Source organism: Myotis daubentonii, chromosome 11 (assembly GCF_963259705.1).
Source record: "Myotis daubentonii chromosome 11, mMyoDau2.1, whole genome shotgun sequence".
NCBI lineage: Eukaryota > Metazoa > Chordata > Mammalia > Chiroptera > Vespertilionidae > Myotis > Myotis daubentonii.
The window spans coordinates 37,857,433-37,876,550 of record NC_081850.1 but is presented as its reverse complement, the minus strand read 5'-3'; the positions used below and the strand labels follow the sequence as shown (position 1 = coordinate 37,876,550).

The window sequence follows — 19,118 nt, the reverse complement described above, 5'->3', positions numbered from 1 at the left end:
ATTTGTTTATATTGTTTTATTTATTATATTTTTATTGATTTCAGAGAGGAAGGGAGAGGGAGAGAGAGAAATATCAATGATGAGAGAGAATCATTGATCTGCCGCCTCCTGCACGCCTCACACTGGGGATCGAGCCCCCAACCTGGGCATATGCCCTTGACCGGAATCGAACCCTGGACCTCTCAGTCCGCAGGCTGATGCTCTATCCACTGAGCCAAACTGGCTAGGGCTGTTTACATTGTTTTATTAATAAATCTTTCTTTAGTAAGAAAATAATGGATATAACTTTAGATGAGTTTTAATGTTCCTGAAAGTATCAAAGTGAGGTCATATGGTGTTGTAGGCTTAGTCCATTCAAGCCGCTATGACAGAATACTGTAAACTGGATGTTTACAAACAACAGAATTTATTTCTCACAGTTGTGGAGGCTGGAAGTCTGAGATGAAGGTCCCAGCAGACTCAGTGTCTGGTTCACAGGCTGCTGCGTCCCCCGATGGTGGATGGGGTGAGGGAGCTCTCTGGGGCTTCTTTGATAAGGGGACTGATTCCATTCATGAGGGCTCACCCTGTAAGGCCTAATCGCCTCCAAAGGGCCCCACCTCCTAAGGCCATCACTTTGGGGATTAGGATTCAATGTGTGAATTTTGGGGGAACAAGAACATTCAGTGTATAGCATATTAGCACAGTACGGGCACAATACAGGTTATTATTTTAAACATGAATTCAGTGGACATTCAAGTAATTCTAATAATCATATATTTTATTCTAAAGCTTAAAAAAAAAATGGTTCCTGCCACCCCTCGCCTAGCAGAGGTAATTGAGCTAGCTGTTACAACGTTGCCTGACAGGAATGCTGGCTGTCTGAACTGGGAATCCACTATCCTCTATCTAACCCAACTGTCTCATCTAACACACAGGAAGACAGAGGGCCAGCCAGTACGTGAATCTTGCCCAGAGACAGCACTTTGGGCTGAGCCAAGTGTAAGCCAGGGTTCTTTGCATTAACACAACCCTCTCTCTCATTTAGGTGGCCCCTCACCATTTACAAAAAGCCTCCTCGGCTCCCTTTCATTTATTATACAACATCTATGAGCTCATGGAGATGCCTTTCCGCTCTTGACTTTGGGAGACCTTTTGCATTCTCAGACCTGTGCTGCAGCAGCTGATTCTATACTGACCCTAAAATTAAAAAAAAAAAAAATACATACACTCAAACATACTTAAATGTGTGTATGTATATATACAGGGTGTCCCAAAAAATGTATACACACTTTAACAGCTGATAGCCTCAGCTGATGCTTCTTTCTTTTCAGATTTAACCCACTGGAATGAATAATTATTCAAAGCGTGTATACATATTTTGGGACACGCTGTACATGTATGTATGTGAGAAACAGCACCATATCTCCGAGACACCCCCTGCAGGCTACATACACCCTGGCAGACACAAAGCACAAAGAGAGAATGGTCTTTGGTTTGAGAATTCCCAGTTGCCACTGAAACTTCAATAGTAACAGGCTTAAGTGCCTATGTTTTCAAGAGGCGTGGGAACACTTAGAAGCTACTCTTTAACGAGTCGCATTTTGAGACAAGGGTGAGTTCAGCCAGCCACTCTTCATGCAGTTTTTCACTGAGTCCTTGAAGAACAAATAGTGAAGCCAATTCATTTCTCCTCTCAGAATTTTTCCTTATTACTATTTTTCTTTGTTGCAAGGCTTAATATTTGGGTATGTAGGCATTATAGATACAGGTATCATGTGAGGGAGGAAATCAGACAGTAAGTCCAAAAACGCTATGGAAATTAATCATCCAAAGTCAGAGGTAGGGTGGCAGGCGACGTATTCTTTTCCCAGAGCTGTTACCCACAATGCAACTGCCCTCAAAAGCAGGAACAGAACAAACTAGACATTCGGCTGCAGAAGGAAGCTGGGTCTTGGCTTTGGAGCTTTTACTGTCTTTCCAACGGGGCTGGGCATCAAGTGTCTTTTCCAGAATAGGCCAGAGAAGATAAGTCCAGTTTGGTTTTGAAGGCTTCCGTCATCTCCGTGGCCAGCAGCTCATGGAGGGACATGCCGTCGTGGGAGTACACCCAGTTCTTCCCGGTCCAGTCATAGCGCTTGGGGCCACTACAAGACAAAACGCACACACAGCTCATCCCGAGGACAACGCTTTGGAAGAAACACTGGTTCCACAGAGTGAAACTCTAGAAAGTAATGTTTAATGAGGCGTATATTTGACTTCTTGTCTTAGGGTCTTTCTATTTAAGAATAGTTACACAGCCCGACCAGTGTGGCTCAGTGGTTGAGTGTTGATCGATGGACCAGGAGGTCACAGTTCGAATCCTGATTGGGGCACATGCCCGGATTGTGGGCTCGATTCCAAGTAGGGGGTGTACAGGAGGCAGCCCATTGATGTTTCTCTCTCTCTCTCTCCTTCACCTCCCTCTCTCTCTAAAATCAATGATATATTTATTTAAAAGAAAAGAAAAGAAAATGTCTGCTTGGCAGATTTTCTCTCCAGATTTCCATCATGAATTACAGACTTTTAAAAAATATACATTTTTATTGATATCAGAGAGGAAGGGAGAGGGAGAGAGAGAAACATCAATGATGAGAGAGAATCATGGATCGGCTGCCTCCTGCATGCCCCCAACCAAGGATCAAGCCTGCAACCTGGGCACGTGCCCTGATCGGAATCGAACCTGAGACCCTTCAGACGCAGTCCGACGCTCTATCCACTGAGTCAAACCAGCTAGGGCATGAATTACAGATTTAAAAAAAATAGTACAACTTGGAATTTCCAGGAATTATTATCCAGAAGTATATGCTTCTAAACATGGTGGGGGTCGGATCACGTTGCTGGTATGTGTGTCCAAGTACCATATGGACTTTTCAGTTTCTAGACACAACAACGAGTTCTTTTAGTGGAGCCATCACAGTTACTCCTGGTGCCCTGCCCAGAGTTTACAAAGCCACAGATCCCCAGAGCTGATGGCTGGACTTGAGCGGATCCACCCAGTTTCTCATACTGGTTCCTCTGAAGATGAAGGATAAAAATTTACGGCCCTCATGTGTGACCACGGTTAGGAATGAGACAACTGTTTGAGGCCAAAGAGAACAGGCTAACTGGCCCACACAGGGTGAAACCCCTCAACTTCAAATAAGCATAGGCTAAAAAAGCAATCAATTTGTGATTAAGGGCCTTACCAGAAATGACAGTGATTTCTGGAATTGTTTTTGTTGAATTATAACATACTCCCTAGATGTGGTTGGGACGAGGGGATGCATAATGTTTTATTAAACTAACAGTATATTAACTGCCTAAAACTGATATCAAGGTTGGGGCAGGTGACTAGTTAAATTTTTTAAAAATGCAAACGCCATCAGGCTTTCAAAGAATTCTATGTCTAGTTATATCTGAGCCTTTCCCAATTCAGTCAGTATGTTCTCTTTGGAAGGGTTAATGAATGACCCACAAAGGTTGGCCTACAAGCTTTCAGTGGACGTCTCTCTTTTACTTTCTTATAACCACTTCAACTGCAGCCAGGAGGAGGAGGAACCCTCTCTCCCCGCATGTTCGCAGGCTTTGAGATGCAGCACAGGCCATCTCAACACAACCTTTTATCCCACTAGATTGAAAGCACATCAGTGGAAAAGGCAGCAGGGATTAAATGCCTGGAATAGCAGCGTAAAACACTCTCCCACCCCCACTGAGCACATAGCTCAACTCTGCAAATGGAATTCAACTAACCTTTAACTGAGATGCTCAAAACAAACCAGAGGTCAAACTTTAACTTGCTTTGAAGACAAAGTACAGCTTGTTCAGATGCTGCAATATCAAAAGTGGCTTTTTAAAAAGCAGGGCAATGATTTAATAGAGAAAACTTGTCCAGGCCGGGTTCTGACAAGTTATACACTTTTCAGGTCAGATCTTGTTCACAACCCAATATCCGCGTACAGCAGCCAGATGATCAACAGACAGAAGTCACATGACCAGAGTAAACTTTCCTACTGAGAAGGAGACTTGCTGTCAGACCCCAGGAAAGGTTCGCTTACACAGACTCCAAAGCCGGAGGGGGACACCCTCTTCAATGGTCCACACGTCATGTTTCCGACAAGCTAACAACGCGAGACTTGGACTTCTTGGACTTTGGAACGTACCTGGATGGCGAAGATAACCAGATCTGCTTGTTCGGGGTCTGCTTGTTGATCACGTAGGTCCCTAGATCGCCGCCCAGTTTAATTGTTAAAACACCACTCTAGGGGATCAGGTGGACAAAAGCGTGAGGAAAAGAGGAAAAAGTTATCACTTCATCATAATTGCTCTGTGTTTTGTTATAGCTCAACACTTTGCATTCATATAAGTACGCAATACACGTCATACAGAAATGTCTTTGGTGTCAGAAATAGGAAGGTCATGCAGAAAGAACATTGCTCTCAGAATCAGACCATGATTACTCATAAACTTCTGTCTCACAGTGCTTTCCCTCCTTCCCTGTGCGCTCAGCAAGGCGAAGGTAATCACTCTTCCCCTCTAGAGAGGAGGAAACGGAGGCACACGGGGCTGAGCGGCCTGTCTGAGGTATTGCAGCTGCAGCACAGAAGATCCGCATGCCTATCTCTGCCTTGTTTGCACAGCTGCCAGCAGAACATGCTAAAGGGCGTTAAAAACCTCGGACACCAGCTCTCCTGGAGTACCGCGGTGGCCCACACCTGAGATAGGATAGGTTCATTCCCCAAAAAAGGAAATCAGGCAAGAAAGAAGGAAGTAACTGAACCATCTGCTTTGCTCGCCTTGGCCCCGACGCTGCTGGGAGAAGGCAGACACTCCAGACCCTTCCCAGGCACCTCTTCAGCGTCGCAGATGCGCCTCCCCAGCTTTAGTTTCCTCTGCAACAGCCCTGACTTCTTCAAAAGACCAGTTGGTCCAACTTTGCTCAATAAATGCTCATTTAAATTTGAAAACACTCTTTCAACAAAGAGCCCTTCAGTCCCGAGGCCTGAGGTCTCTTTAGAACATGCGGGATAGTAAGGAAGCAGCTACCCGGCCAAGCTCCCTTTCCTGGGGCTGGGGGGCTGAGTAGCCTCTCTCTGTTCCCCATCCCTGCACAACCCGCAGAGATCCACGGCGTCCTTTCCCTGTGCCTTCCAGAGCCCCCGTCCAAACCAGGGGCCCTGAATGGTTTTTACATTTTGTGTTTGGTTCACACACACACAGAGCTACGGAAAGGGTGGAGAAAGTGCCAGGAATAAGCTAACTGATGGGCCTGGATGGGGAGGATGCTATTGGATTATTTTTTAATAACCTTTTATTTTTCTGATTAAAAAGAAGCAGAGAAATCATAGAGACATTGGGAAAATGAATGATGTGAATGTGAACCTGCCCCCGACCCTCCGCTACTTGAAGCGTCTTGTGAGCAGATCTGTCTGTTCATCCTAGCATCTTCAGTGTCTAGCACACCCATTCTTCATGCAAGATACATTTGTGGATGAATGAATGAGGAAGCAGAAGCATCTATAACCAGGTACTGTGATAACTTGTGTCCAAGTTAAGGGCCAAGTTATGCAAGGCAGAAAGTCTCAACACGCACCACCCCCACCTCCTTCCTGTTCACTGTGTGTCATTAGGTTTCCCCCATCTATGGAGCTTGAAGCTGTTTCGGAAGGAAAGTGCGAGAGCAGGAAGGAAACGGGCTGCCTTACTGGTTCTCCAGGAGTTCGTACTGCGTTTGGAGCTGTCGGCAATAGACCAGACGAAGAGGCCCGCTTTGTTCTTTATTGCTATTCCTGAGGTAGCCCTCTGAGTCTATTTTGGGAATGTGGACAGATTTAAGGGCGGCGGCGGCGTGTGTGAGAGAGTTAGAGACATTTAGCAGCTGCTGAAATACAGGCACCGGTTAATCAGAACAGACCCCGGCCACAGCTGGTGCGGCTCATGCATTCCCGCCCGGCAATAGCAGCTCTACACAAGTGGAAGCAAACACAGCCATTCCTGTTGTCACCAACTGACTTACAGAAATAGACACATACGGGGTAGCACGTTAAGTTAGGGGATTTCTAGTATATATAGCTTCCCACACTCTTAAAGCAGACACTGACTTCCCATGAAGGAGTAAGAATAATGACTGTGAAGCAAGTGTCCGTAACTGAGACCTAGAGGTGGTTTTCAGGGATCTGCAAACAGCCCCCACCCTGAAGCTGCGCAGACGGATGTGTGGAGAAGTTTTTCTCAGGAGAGGGTCTAGAGCAGACAGATTCTTACAGGGGATCCTGACCCCCAAAGGTTAAGAAACCCATGCTCTATAACAGTAATAGGCCAGCAACTTAGTCCATGAAGAACATGCAATAAGCAAATTCTCTCTCTCTTTCTTTTTTTTTTCTAAAAAGAACAAATGCGTTCTTGGGTGTATCTGGATTACTGCTTTCATTTGCCAACTTGGCCAGCAGCAAGTTGGCAAAATATCTATAAATGCTGAGGAGCATCAATGAAAGTGTGTTTTTTTTTGAGAGGAACATGGGCCCCATTTCGTTGACACAGCGAATCAACATTATTACTTGGCAGTGTTCCTCCAGGCGCTGGGGTACCAAGAATGGACAGTGTCCCTGCTGCCAGAAGTCAGTCCCATCCTGGGAGCTGACGTGCAGACAGACAGTTAGAATGCAGGGCGATGGTGCTCCACAGGCATCCTGAGTGCTGGGCGAGGGAGGACCAGTCTGCCTGGAGCAGCTACAGGGCTTCCCACCCCACGGGACCCCGGAGGGGTTCAGAACAGGCCTCCCCAAAATGTGCCACTTTGGCATGTGGATTATTTTGAGTGCAAGGCAACAGAGACCCTGCGGCCCCAAGAGAAACATGTACCTCTCCCTTAAGGGATTTATATTTGGGGCCTTGACCATAATAAAAGTTATTACCAGAAATAACTTTTTATGGCGTATTTATATGACAGGGCAGACTTCTAATTACAAAACATTTGCTCTTTTTACTGTCCTGCAGTGACCTTCCTCCCCTCTGAAGCCCCAAGGCGCCATACCTCATTCTCAGCTCAGGATGCCATACATACCTCATTTTATTTTATTATTATTTTTTTATTGATTTTTTACAGAAAGGAAGGGACAGGTATAGAGAGTTAGAAACATTGATGAGAGAGAAACATCCCCGCAACCAAGGTACATGCCCTTGACTGGAATCGAACCTGGGACCCTTGAGTCTGCAGGCTGATGCTCTATCCACTGAGCCAAACCAGTTAGGGGACATACCTCATTTTAACTGTCCCCGAACCTCTCACGTATGTGGGGTTTCCGACTCTCGTATATGAGGGGTTCCCCTGTGTCTGTATGTAATTAAAATTGGTTATTTCCCCTTGTTAATCTGTCTTATGTAGATTTATTAGAGCAGCTGAAAGAACTCAGGAGCATAGAGTAAAATTTCTTCTCCCCAGAGCCCTGAGGGCAGGAGAGACTGTATTCCAAGAAAGCTCAAGGAGCAGAGTTAGAGGTGTTCTGCTGTCTACACTCCACCTGACAAGCTCGGGGGAGGCCTGGGTGGCAACCTCACAACCCAGAGAACTACAGCAGCCACAAAGGATGGTCTGAAATGAAAACGTCCTGACTAATAGCAGGTTACAGCAGGCAGTCATGTCCTAGGCCAGAATCTTCCCTGACAAAAGTCAATCTTTACCTTAATTAAGCCTGTTGTCTTTTTGCATCCACGATAAGATACTTTTGGAATGTCTAAGTGATTTCCTTTTTCTGGACCCTGAAAAGACAGATACTGCACCAGAGCAGAGGTCACAAATCCCCATTATCATCAAGTTAATTATTGACTGTTAACTACCCTGTACCCATCTGTGTAAAAGAAGTATGTGTCTATATTTTGTTAATCCTCACCTGAGGATACTTTTTCCATTGATTATCTTTTTAGAGAGAGTGGAAGGGGAAGCGGAGAAGAGAGAGAAAGACAGAAAGACAGAGACATCGATTGGTTGGTTGCCTCCTGCACACGCCCGACTGGGCTGGGGATCGAGCCTGCAACCGGGAATTACGTGCCCTTGACCAGAATCGAACTCGAAACCCTTCAATACTTGGGCCGACAATGCTGTAACCACAGAGCCAAACCGGCCAGGGCTATCATTTTACTTTTTATCCAATTCCAGAAGTTTCCCCGCGTTGCCTTCTCCTGCCTCCCTAATCTATCACCAATGGATTTCATGTAACCCATTTACGCCCTCTCTGTCCTCTTCTGATTGTAATGTATAAAGCAGGGTGCAGAACTGCCATTTTTCCAGAGCTTTTTTCTCAACCTGTTGAGATTTTGCTTCCCGGCAATCATTGTCAACTTGGCTCAAAAAACTCACAAAAATTCTCGAAAGGTTTGAATGCTTCTTACACTGACATGTCTTATATGTGAAATATGTAAGTTAGCACTTGAATGGTTCTAATCAGGAATCATACCTCAGGATAGTTAGCATTTCAAAGTATTTAATCAGAAGCCTAAACTACAGAGGCAGCTACTATATGTCTTCAGCAAATAATTTGCCAGGAATAATTTTATTCTGGTGAGTGAAATGATACTCAAGGTTTATGGATTGGCTGGAAAAACAGACAGACAGGTGCCTCTTCCCTTGCAGGAGTGGACTACAGGGTCTGGAAGCCCAGCAGCTGAATCACTGTTCAGGGAGACACTGGAGGGAGGACTCAATGAGGTCCTGTGACCCACCACTGAGCAGAAGCTTTTGTTGCTGGACTCAGTGAGGTCAGCAGAATCCAGCTGCTAGAATAGTGGCACAGCTGCTTCTAATACAACATTTACTCAAAGTATTTGGGTCAAGGTGGGGCTTCAGCAATCCTATAAGAACAGGTGGTGTAACGGTTTTTGTGACCTGTTAATAAATGCTTGCATGTGTGGCAGAGTTTAGCCCTTACACACACAAAGGGCTTTAGCTACAGCCCTTGGTAGCTAGGAGAAGAGGGACCTGTAACTTCCCTAGCTTGAGCCATCCCTCTGAGGCTATCTGTATGGCACTTCTAAAACCCTGCCTGGACACTGCGGCATGCTCGGCTGCGGGTAACCGTTAAAACTGCCTGGAAGGCATTCATTCCTGTCTTGCCCATTGTCTCTATTTTTTACCAAGTCCCTGCTGTCCTTACAACCAGACTTTGCTGCCTGCTCCTATTGGGATGATGCTCAACCAACTGAGCCACACGGGCCAGGCTGCCTGCTCCCTCCGAGGGAGTCCCTTCTCTATCCAGAGCTCCAACAGCCATATCCAACAGTATTTCTATCACTTTAGCCTGACAGCTGGGTGCCCTAAATAATTCCACGGTTTAATCCAACATGCACACTTCATGACATTTCCTGATATTAATTAAGTGCTGTCAAGAGGATTAACCTCTGCAGGGGATTTTCTCTGGATGGCAAAAAAGAACTGCTCCCTAAGGCCTAAGCAATACAGTAATTCTAAATCCAAAGGCTGACAACTGCTAAGGTCTGCCACCTGGCGGCCAGTCGATTTACACCAGCACTCCACTGGCTTCCAGGATCTGGGGCTCAAGTTTCATTCAGTCCAGTAGTTCTGGCTTAGGCTGTGTATTAGAGTCAACTGGGGAGAAGATTTAAAAAACTTTAAAACTTCAATGCCTTGTCTGGGCTGGACCCCATATCCGTTAAATAAAAACTCCTAGGGCCCTAGCTGGTTTGGCTCAGTGGATAGAGCATCAGCCTGCGGACTGAAGGGTCAAGGGTTCAATTCCCATCAAGGGCACATGCCCAGTTGTGGGCTCAATCCCCAGTAGGAGGCGTGTAGGAGGCAGCTGATCAATGATTCTCTCTCATCATTGATGTTCTCTCTCTCTCTCTCTCTCTCTCTCTCTCCCTTCCTATCTGGAATCAATAAAAATATAGTATTTAAAAACTTAAAACACACACACACACACACACACACACAAACTCCTAGAAGTGGGACCTAAGGATGCACATTAGAATCTCACTTGAGCTTTTAAAATATATGCTTCCTATGAATGCACCCTGACCTACTGTATCAGAATCTCCCAGGAGTGGGGCCCATGTCAGTGTAGTTGGAATATTTCTCAGGCAATATCTTACTCAGAACTAGTGGTCTCGTTCAGTGTTCCACACGCCTGCCTGATAAGACAAACACATGCTGGGTCCCTTTCTGATTTATCTTTATGGGTCTCAAATGAAACGTCAGAATCTGTATTTTTCAGCAAAAATGAGGATCAAAGAAGCTGAGTGACACGCCCAAGATTACAAGCCTGGTGGAGCAGGGCTGGAACGTGAACCTAGCCTTTTGGTCTCACCCTTAACCACGTGCTGTTGGATGCTTACCTCTGCTGGAGGGGAATTCTTTATTTTAGGGAGCTAAAGTTCTTAGGGAGGAAACAGGAAAATGAAAATAAGTGAAGAGGTACCCCAAAGGAGACGTCATAGTCTTCACATGTGTACGGTTTGTCTGCAAGGTCTTCAAAAAACTCTGCCAAGGAGTCCAGGGTCTCCTCGGCCAGTCTTTCATAGGTGGACTCATCCAAGGAGCTGCAGGGGGAAAAAAACACACCAAAAACATACAATCAAACTGCTCCGTTTTATTAACATCAAATCACCACATTTATTTTTCATTTAGATTTATAAAACTGATGGAAAATAGCTAACATGTACAGAGTGAACATTTAAACAGCCCTGGACAGTGTTGCTTAGTAGTTAGAGTGTCGGCCCACACACCGAAAGGTCTCGGGTTCGATTCCTGTCAAGGACACGTATCTGGGTTGCAGCTTTGATCCCCCGTCCCAGTTGGGGCAACCAATCAATGTGTCTCGCTCACATCAATGTTTCCGTCTCTCTCTTTCCCCCCTCTCTCCTTCCCTTTCACTCCCTCTAAAAGTCAATGGGGAAAAAATATCCTTGGGTGAGGATTAACAAAAATAAAGTATAATAAAATAAAAATATGAAGGGCTGCCCTGACCTGTTTGGCTCAGTGGATGGAGCATTGGCCTGCGGACTGAAGAGTCCCAGGTTCGATTCTGGTCAAGGGCATGTACCTTGGTTGTGGTCGCATCCCTAGTGGGGGATGTGCAGGAGGCAGCTGATCGATGTCTGTCTCTCATCGATGTTTCTAACTCTCTATCCCTCTCCCTTCCTCTCTGTAAAAAATCAATAAAAATATTTAAAAAAAATATGAAGGGCTAACAGAAAAGTAAGCTTTTCTTTCCAAACAGGCAGCCTCATCCCCAGAGTCAACTATGATGACAGCCTCTTCTGTATCCTTCCAAAAATGTTATATTCTTTTCAATAAACAAATGAAGCACATTAGAAATTGTCCCATCTTAGCACATAGGGACTTTCATAATATTTCATTTTATATTATTTACTCAACCCATCCCCTTCAGCTGGACGATGAGATTTCCATTGCTTTTAAATTAAAATGTATGCCCAGCAAACCACAAAGTGGGGTAAAGTATATGCATTACACACATCTGAAAAAGTACTTGTATCTAGAATGTATAAAGAACTCTTAACAATCAATAAGAAAAAGAACACCCAATAGAAAAACGGGTAAAATACTTGAACAGATTTCATTCAATAGAAAGATATGCAATGAACATATGAAACAGTGAAAAACTTCGTTAATCTTCGGGAAAATTTAAAAAATTGCTATGAGATACCTCCAGAATGGTTAACATGAAAGAGACAGATAATGTCAAGGGTTGGCCAGGAAGTGAAGCAAGCAGAGCTTTCATTTATTGCTGAGGGGCCAGTAAATGGGACAATCAGTTTGGGAAACTATGGGGCAGTATCTGCTAAAATGAATACAGACAAATGCCGTTAGTTCCATGCGTGGGTATACACCCAACAGCAATGCATACCAAGCAGAAACAGACCCATAAGATATAAGAACAAAGTGATGCTTGCCAAAGTGAAGTGGCGGGGGTGGGGGAGGGGCAGAATAAAGGGAAAGGAATGAAGAGGTACAAACTCCCAGTTATAAAATAAATAAGTTACGGGGATGTAATGTACTGCACAGGGCATACAGTTAATAATATCGTAATAACTTTGTAAAATCTCAGGTGGTTACTGGATTTATTGATGATTACTAGATCATTTCCTAAGGTATATAAATGTTGAATCACTATGCTGTACGCCTGAGATTAATATAATATTGTATATTATACTTTATAATAAAACTACACTATACTTTAATGATAATAAAAGAAATACATACCTAGGTTCACGAAAAGATACGCACTATATTAGAATGTTCCTAGTAGAAGTACCCTATAGCCCCAGAATGCACACTGCCCAAGTACCCATAGGTAATACAGATTAATAAATTGTGGTATATTCATGCAATGGAATACTATATAGCAAAACAGAAATGCCTATAAATATAACAATATGGACAAATCTCACAAACATAATGGTGACTGAAAGAAGCCACACATAAACCTATTTATATTTAATGATACAGTTCATGTGAAGTAAACAACCAGGTAAAATTAATCCAGGCTATTGGAAATCCGAATGGTCGTTACTCTGGGGCAGGGAGGGGTTAATAACTAGACTCGAGCAGGAGGCTTGTTCTTAGGGGCTGGTAACATTCTACTTCTTGGGCTATTTTTGAGTCACATGCTATCTTCATTTTTAAAGACTTTATCAAGCTGTACACATATAACTTGGAGACACTCATATTTTTCAATTTTAAGAAACTGTTATAAATCCATAGAAACAGAAAGTAGATTAGTGGTTGTCAGGGGCTTGGAGAAGGGAGGAATGGGGAGTGTTTATTAATGGGCATGCTGTTTCTTTGTGGAATGATAAAAATGTTCTGGAGTTAGGGGTGAAAGTTGCACAACCTGTGAATATTCTCAAAACCACAAAACGGTACATTTTTAAGATGGTACATTTCAGGGTATGTGAATTACAACAATAAAAACACTGCTCTAATAAAATTTCTTGTATGAGCTTTGGTGCCTCTATGAAGAAATATGTGTAGGCTACAAGACGTGTCCCAGACAACTCCATCATCTGAGTTTCCAGGAGGCCTAAGGTAAGACACCAGTGGCTGTTAGATAATTCACGCAAGACAGAAAGATCTGCCAAATGACCACCCACCACCCCCCTCAAGGGTCAGATGTGGGGAAGGTTACAGAACTGAATAGGAGATGGAAGGGGCTCTTCCTTAGAGAGGGGTGGGCCTGGCTGGGTGTGTTGGAGAGAACCTGGAGCAGAGGCTGACATGTGTCCTGAGGAGTGTGGGAACATAAAGACACAGCTGACTCAGGCGTAAAGTCCAAAGGCAAGAGCGTGGCAGGTGCTACCTGACAGCAGCCAGTTGGGCTGCCCTCCTCCTCACAGCAGGACAAAGAAGCCAGAAGCAGACCCTGAAGAAGGGATGCACTTGGGGCACCCTGCGAGGGCCCGCGGAGCCTCAGGGACCACCTGCAGGGACAGGGGACCGCAGCGGAGAGTCTGCGGGGAGGAGCTGGAAATGGCGCCAACACAGGCCGCTCGCAGCACTGGCTCGGAGGCTGTATGGAGGGGCCAACGAACGCGGACACAGCAGGCCGGGCGCTCTCGGGTCCTGTGAACCTGCTGCCTGGGAGGCCAACACCTGCAGTTGTGGGGATGGTGAGCGTGTCCCCGTGTAGGGGAGGCTCCTTGCTGTTAGCTGGTGCGACATGAAAAAGTGAAGCAGGAGAGAACGGGCACAGCTGCAGGTCGGTGGGATGAAGCTAAGCATTTGGGGATTAAAGGCTGCACACGGATGGAAAAGCCAGAGGAGAATGTAAGGCCCTGAACAACAAAGGCCTCTCGTTAAGACAAAAAGAGGATCCAATCCTGATGCAAAAACAGATGGAAAGAGCTGAGCATGGGGTGAGGATGCAAAAAAAAATACGGCAGTGTGGGGCTTCCATCCATGGAAGAAATTTGGATGTGGCTACTAGCTTCAGGACTGACCCAGGGTCTAGGTCCGTGGTCGGCAAACTGCGGCTCTTTGGCCCCTTGAGTGTGGCTCTTCCACAAAATACCACAAAATACCATGTGTGGGCACATGCGCACAGTGCGAATGAAACTTCATGGCCCATGCGCAGAAGTCGGTATTTTGTGGAAGAGCCACACTCAAGGGGCCAAAGAGCCACATGTGGCTCGTGAGCCGCAGTTTGCCAACCACTGGTCTAGGTAAAAGGGGGAAAAAAGTTAATAGAAGTGTGTGTATGTGTAGTATACATGTTGGTGTGTGTGTTGGGGGGGGGGGGGAGGAGAGGGAGAGAGGGAGAGAGAGACTTGATAAGGAAGGTGTGTTTATCTTACCCTGGGTTGCCCAAACTTCCTGTTGTCCTCAAGTTCATCAAACAGATATTCTGCTTTTTGACATTGAGAATCTGGTTGAGGCAGTAGAGGCTCAAACCCTAAAGCCAAAGTTAAGAAGAACATTACCATTTCTCAGTGTTACAGTCCGTTCGTGAAAGTTTAAATATCACCACTTCTCCATTGGAGAGTAACCATGTTAGAGTTTTCCAGGTATATGCCTCAGAACTTTTCACTTTAATGTATTACATTGAGTTTCTCTCTGAGCCTTGCTATCCAGTATGGTAGCCACGAGCCACATGCAGCCTTTAAATGTAATTTTATTGCAATAAAATAAGATGTAAAGTCAGTCCCTTTGTCGCATGGGCCACATTTCGAGTGTCCTGTGGTCTCACGTGGCTGTGGACCATCATCACAGGAGGTTCTAGTGGGCAGTGCTGCTCCATCTAGGCCAGCTGTTCTTAACCTGTGGGTCGCAACCCCTTTGGGGGTCGAACGACCCTTTCACAGGGGTCCCCTAAGACCATCAGAAAACACATATATAATTACATATTGTCTTTGTGATTAATCACGATGCTTTCATTATGTTCAATTTGTAACCATGAAAATACATCCTGCATATCAGATATTTACATTACGATTCATAACAGTAGCAAAATTACAGTTATGTAGTAGCAACGAAAATAATTTTATGGTTGGGGGTCACCACAACATGAAGAACTGTATTAAAGGGTCGCGGCATTAGGAAGGTGGAGAACCACTGATCTAGGCTATTGGCACAGGTGACACCCTAAGCATCAGTGACACTCCTCACACTTGACTAAAACAAAACAAGCAAGGAGGAACAGCACGAGACAGAAGTCTCTGCGCCCAGAAGAGGTTCTGACTGCAGACAGATCTGATTGATTGAAGGATCTGCAGGAGACAATGGGACCTGTTGAATTCCCTTCACTACGGAACTGCTGAGCATCCAGCGAGTCTGCGTTAAGTCCAACCTACTGACCAGCTGGCCAGGGAGAAAAGAACGGGAGTGGGCGGGGTGCTGGTGAGTGGAGAGCTAGAGAGGGGGCCTCGCAGATGGTGTCCCCAGGGCAGGAGGCCAGGGACCTGTGAAGGGAGAGAAAAGTGGTGCAGCCCGAGTGGAGATGGCACAGGGACACCCTCCACTGGACTTCATCCCGGGGGGGGGGGGGGGGGGGGCGAAGGGCTCTAAGGGGTTGGGATAATATTTGCATTCTCCAAAGGCCACTCCGGTTACCACTAAGAGAAGGGGTCAGAGGCTGCAGTTATGGCTCGTGAGCCATCATGCCCTTGGCCAGAAAGAAGGCAAGAGGGCACGGGCTGAGAGGTGAACCGAGGAGGAGGACAAGGGTGTGCGGGGCGCAGGCGGCTTGTTTAAAAAGGTGGGCTCTGGAGGAGCGGTCCGAGCAGCCGTGGCGACCGCAGTGACAGCCACAGCACAGCCTGCGCTGGTCACCGATGCGGGGCACGGCTCTGGCCGCACAGTCCCACACCGCTCAGCCCGCCGCCCGCGCCGTTCCCGCGGGAGCCGGGCGGCGCGCGTGCGCAGAGCGTCGCCGTCGTGCGCGTCTCTGCGTCGGCGCGCGGCCCGGGCGGCGGCCGAGCGGCTACTCACCGCCTGGCGGGGCGCGCAGGCCGCGGCGGTCCCGGCGCGCAGGTATCGGCGGCCGCCGAGTGCGATGCTCCTCGCCGGCCGCAGGGTCCCAGCTCCGGTTTGGGCCGAGTCCCGGAGCGCCGAGCGGGACAGGAGGCCGGCAGCCCAGCGGCGTCCGAGCGGCCACATGCTCCCGGCGATCTGCGCCGCTCCGCCCTCCCGCCCGGGGACGCCGCGGCGACCCCTAGTGGCCGCGGGTTCGGGCGCCGCGCTCAAGGGCTCCCACGTAGGCTGTGCCACACGGTCAGAGGTTAGACATCGGGAAGAACTTCCCAGCGTTGCACTTCTCGTGTATTTAACAAAAACGGAGAGACCCTCTTGGACCACGTAGTGAACGAGCGACTAAGGCTCCCGAGCGCGGAGACCTTGGCCTGGTGACCCGTTGCTGCAGACAGTCTACCAGGAGGGATGTGGGAGCTGCAGTCTGGCTGGGAACGGGGCAGGTGCAGGTCTGAAAGCTGCTTGGCGGCCGGTATAGGTGACAGACATGGGCCGCCTGGTGTAAATCCGGACCCTGCACCCTTGCCAGCTGTGTGACCAGTGTGCACTTCATTAACTTATGTGCTTCATTTCTAAAATGGGGTTGATAAAAGTTTCTACTGCATAGGGTTGTAAGGATAAAATGAATTAATCCATGCGATGTTTTGTTGCACAGGCCCTGGACCCGAACAAGTGCACACTATTAAGTTGTTATAGAATTTTAAAAGAATTTATTTTTTAGGTTGTATATTGCAAAGGAATATAAATTCTAGGTCATTAAAGGGATGTAGTTTTGGGGGGAGTCTCGCTTTGGGGAGCAGTCATCATATTTTGAGGAAATCCAAACTAACCAAACAGAGAGATGACACAGGAACTGAGGCCTCCAGCCAACTCCCAGCATCAGCCACTAGACATGTGAGCGAACTGGTTTCCAGGTGAGTCCAGCCCCGGCCTTGGAGTCTTACAGCTGAGGCCACAGACGCCATGGAACACAGACAAACTGCCGCTGCCTGGATTCCAGACCCCCAGGATTTGTGAGCATACGAGATGTTGGCTTGAGTTTAAGCCAGTACGGTATGTGTTTGGGGAATCTGTTTCACAGCCACCACAACAGGAACACATGGCTGCCTCCTCCTCATCCTCTAGTAACTCCAATGTCAGATAAGATGTCCTCCAGTCATGTCTTTCCTGAAACCAACCCCTCTATCTCCACAAATGTGTCTTAGGCACCCTCTGTGTTTCTGCAGCTTGTAAGGTAATTGCAAGGTTTTTTTTTGTTTTTAAGTATGATTTTATTGATTTCAGAGGGGAAGAGGGAGAGAGAGAGAGAGAGAGAGAGAGAAATGTCAGTAATGAGAATTATTGATCAGCTGCCTCCTGCACCCTTCCCACTGGGGGTCAAGCCTACAACCTGGGCATGTGCCCGGACCAGAAACTGTGACCTCTTGGTTCATAGGTCAATGCTCAACCACTTAGCCACACCGGCCAGGCTCTGTTGTTTGTGTTTTACCTGCTGACTCATTGTCTCCCACACTAGAATATAAGCTCCATGTCTATCCTGTTCACCATTGTATCCCCCGTGTTAGACATGGTGCTGGGAGATAGCAGGTGCTCAATAACTATTTGCCAAAAGAGTGGATCAATACCCCTGCTCTGTGACCTGCTAGGTAAGCTTTATCTGTAGAACGGGGATCATAGTGGTACCTACCACCTAGTGTTGAAAGAATTAAGTAAAATACTGTCTAATTTTTATGGTAATAACATCTGGCACATAGTAAGACCTCAACAGTTATTATTTATTCTCTTCTCTTCCTCTGTCCCTGAGGTCTAGGCTCAACTCTGACCCTGCTTGGGCAAACTTGGGCTAATCACTGACACTCTCGGGCTGTCAGAGTTTATTCAGTCAAGTATTTATTGGAGCCTACACCCGGTTCTAATGCTGGAGATGTGGTGATGAAGAAAATAAACACAAGTCTGTGTTTTGCTCTCCGGGAATATAGTGGCCTAGATACTTTCTCCTGAATCCTCTGTTGCGCAGGAACTAGAATGATCTGGCTGAGTTCTGATTAGATGAGGGAACGAGAATGGCCCAGCCTGACGACTTGGTCTGGTCATCAGCTTAATTTAATCTAGCTCCCGCAGGTTTCTAAAATTATATGGCAGACATCCTCCAACGGTGCACATTTATTTGATACAGCACAGTGTCCAATGGTGTCCCTGCAGTTCTTCCGTCTGAGAGCACACTGAGGGTTGAAGAGTTAGAGGACAGCTAGAAGAGCCTTCTCCTACAGGGTCTTGGGGAGGGTTGGGGGGAAGAGAGCAGCACAGGTGGTGGCAGCATCCAAGGAGCCCCACTTTGGGCTAGCATTTCTTCTCATTTCTCATAGCAAACCTTAAAGTGTCCCTCTTGTTGGAAAATAAAGCCAAAGTTGTTGTAGAAATGCATTCTTTTGGGGCCAAAAGAAAGTGGTGTAAGGGGGTGACTGGGGTGCGAAGCAATTGCTAATTCAATTCTCTCTGACCTGCACCTAATTTCAGATGAAGAAATGGAGGTTCAGAGAATTTAAATGATGTGCCCATGATCAAAATGGCCTCCTGATTTTTATTCCTGTGCTCTTACCCTGCGGTCTTAAGAAACAATAATTTCCCTAGTTTCAGTAGATCTGTCCCAGGGGAGAGCTCTGATTGGCTCTGTGATCATATGCCCACCCCTTGGAGCAATCACTATTGCTAAGGAGTAACATGATTTGGTCGGTTCCCGGGGGGTGGGGTGGGGGGAGGAGGAGGCATATTACCAGATGAAGGAAGATGATAAAACTTGCCAGGATACCAAAAATGAGTACTATCCCCAGTTCATCATAAATTATGAAAACTTAAGTCTCCAAATTCTCATTCTTGCGAGGCTCTGGGCTTCAGCTCAGTGCTCTGACTCAGAGCCCATCACTTAACTTCCTGCCAGGAGGTGACTTCAGCTCTGGGGAAAAGCAAGCCCATTATCCATTATATTTGCTTGGATTGATTGATACGAGAAGTTGCTGGGGATGTTCTCTGACATTTGCTAAGGGCAAATTTTTCTGTAACGAGGGACGAGAAATTGCAGTGTGTCCCAGGAGACTGATTGCAGGACCAGAATATAAATCCCAGC

The 19,118-nt window shown here is 46.6% G+C and overlaps 1 protein-coding gene and 1 long non-coding RNA gene across 2 annotated transcripts in view; one reads left to right on the top strand and one right to left on the bottom strand.

The window, feature by feature from the left end:
- Positions 1-383: 383 nt before the first annotated feature.
- FXN (frataxin) lies at positions 384-16,171 on the bottom strand. Its single transcript, XM_059656854.1, has 5 exons — positions 15,956-16,171; positions 14,323-14,420; positions 10,428-10,548; positions 4,161-4,258; positions 384-2,126 (listed from the first exon to the last, which is right to left on the bottom strand). The coding sequence occupies exons 1-5, from the start codon at positions 16,121-16,123 to the stop codon at positions 1,976-1,978; spliced, it is 636 nt and encodes a 211-aa protein (XP_059512837.1). The 5' UTR covers positions 16,124-16,171; the 3' UTR covers positions 384-1,975.
- Positions 16,166-19,118, top strand: part of LOC132211973 (uncharacterized) — a 65,970-nt gene continuing 63,017 nt past the window's right edge. Inside the window, exon 1 of the long non-coding RNA XR_009447611.1 lies at positions 16,166-16,908. This is a non-coding gene — a long non-coding RNA (uncharacterized LOC132211973). The remainder of the gene's footprint in view (positions 16,909-19,118) is intronic.

Coding starts and splice junctions, on each gene's coding strand:
- FXN (XM_059656854.1), bottom strand. CDS start 16,123: ATGTGGCCGCTCGGACGCCGCTGGGCTGCCGGCCTCCTGTCCCGCTCG. Junction 10,549..14,322: donor GGAAGTTTGGGCAACCCAGG/GTAAGATAAACA, acceptor TTCCCCCTGCAG/CTCCTTGGATGAGTCCACCT. Junction 2,127..4,160: donor TGGTTATCTTCGCCATCCAG/GTACGTTCCAAA, acceptor TTTGTCTTGTAG/TGGCCCCAAGCGCTATGACT.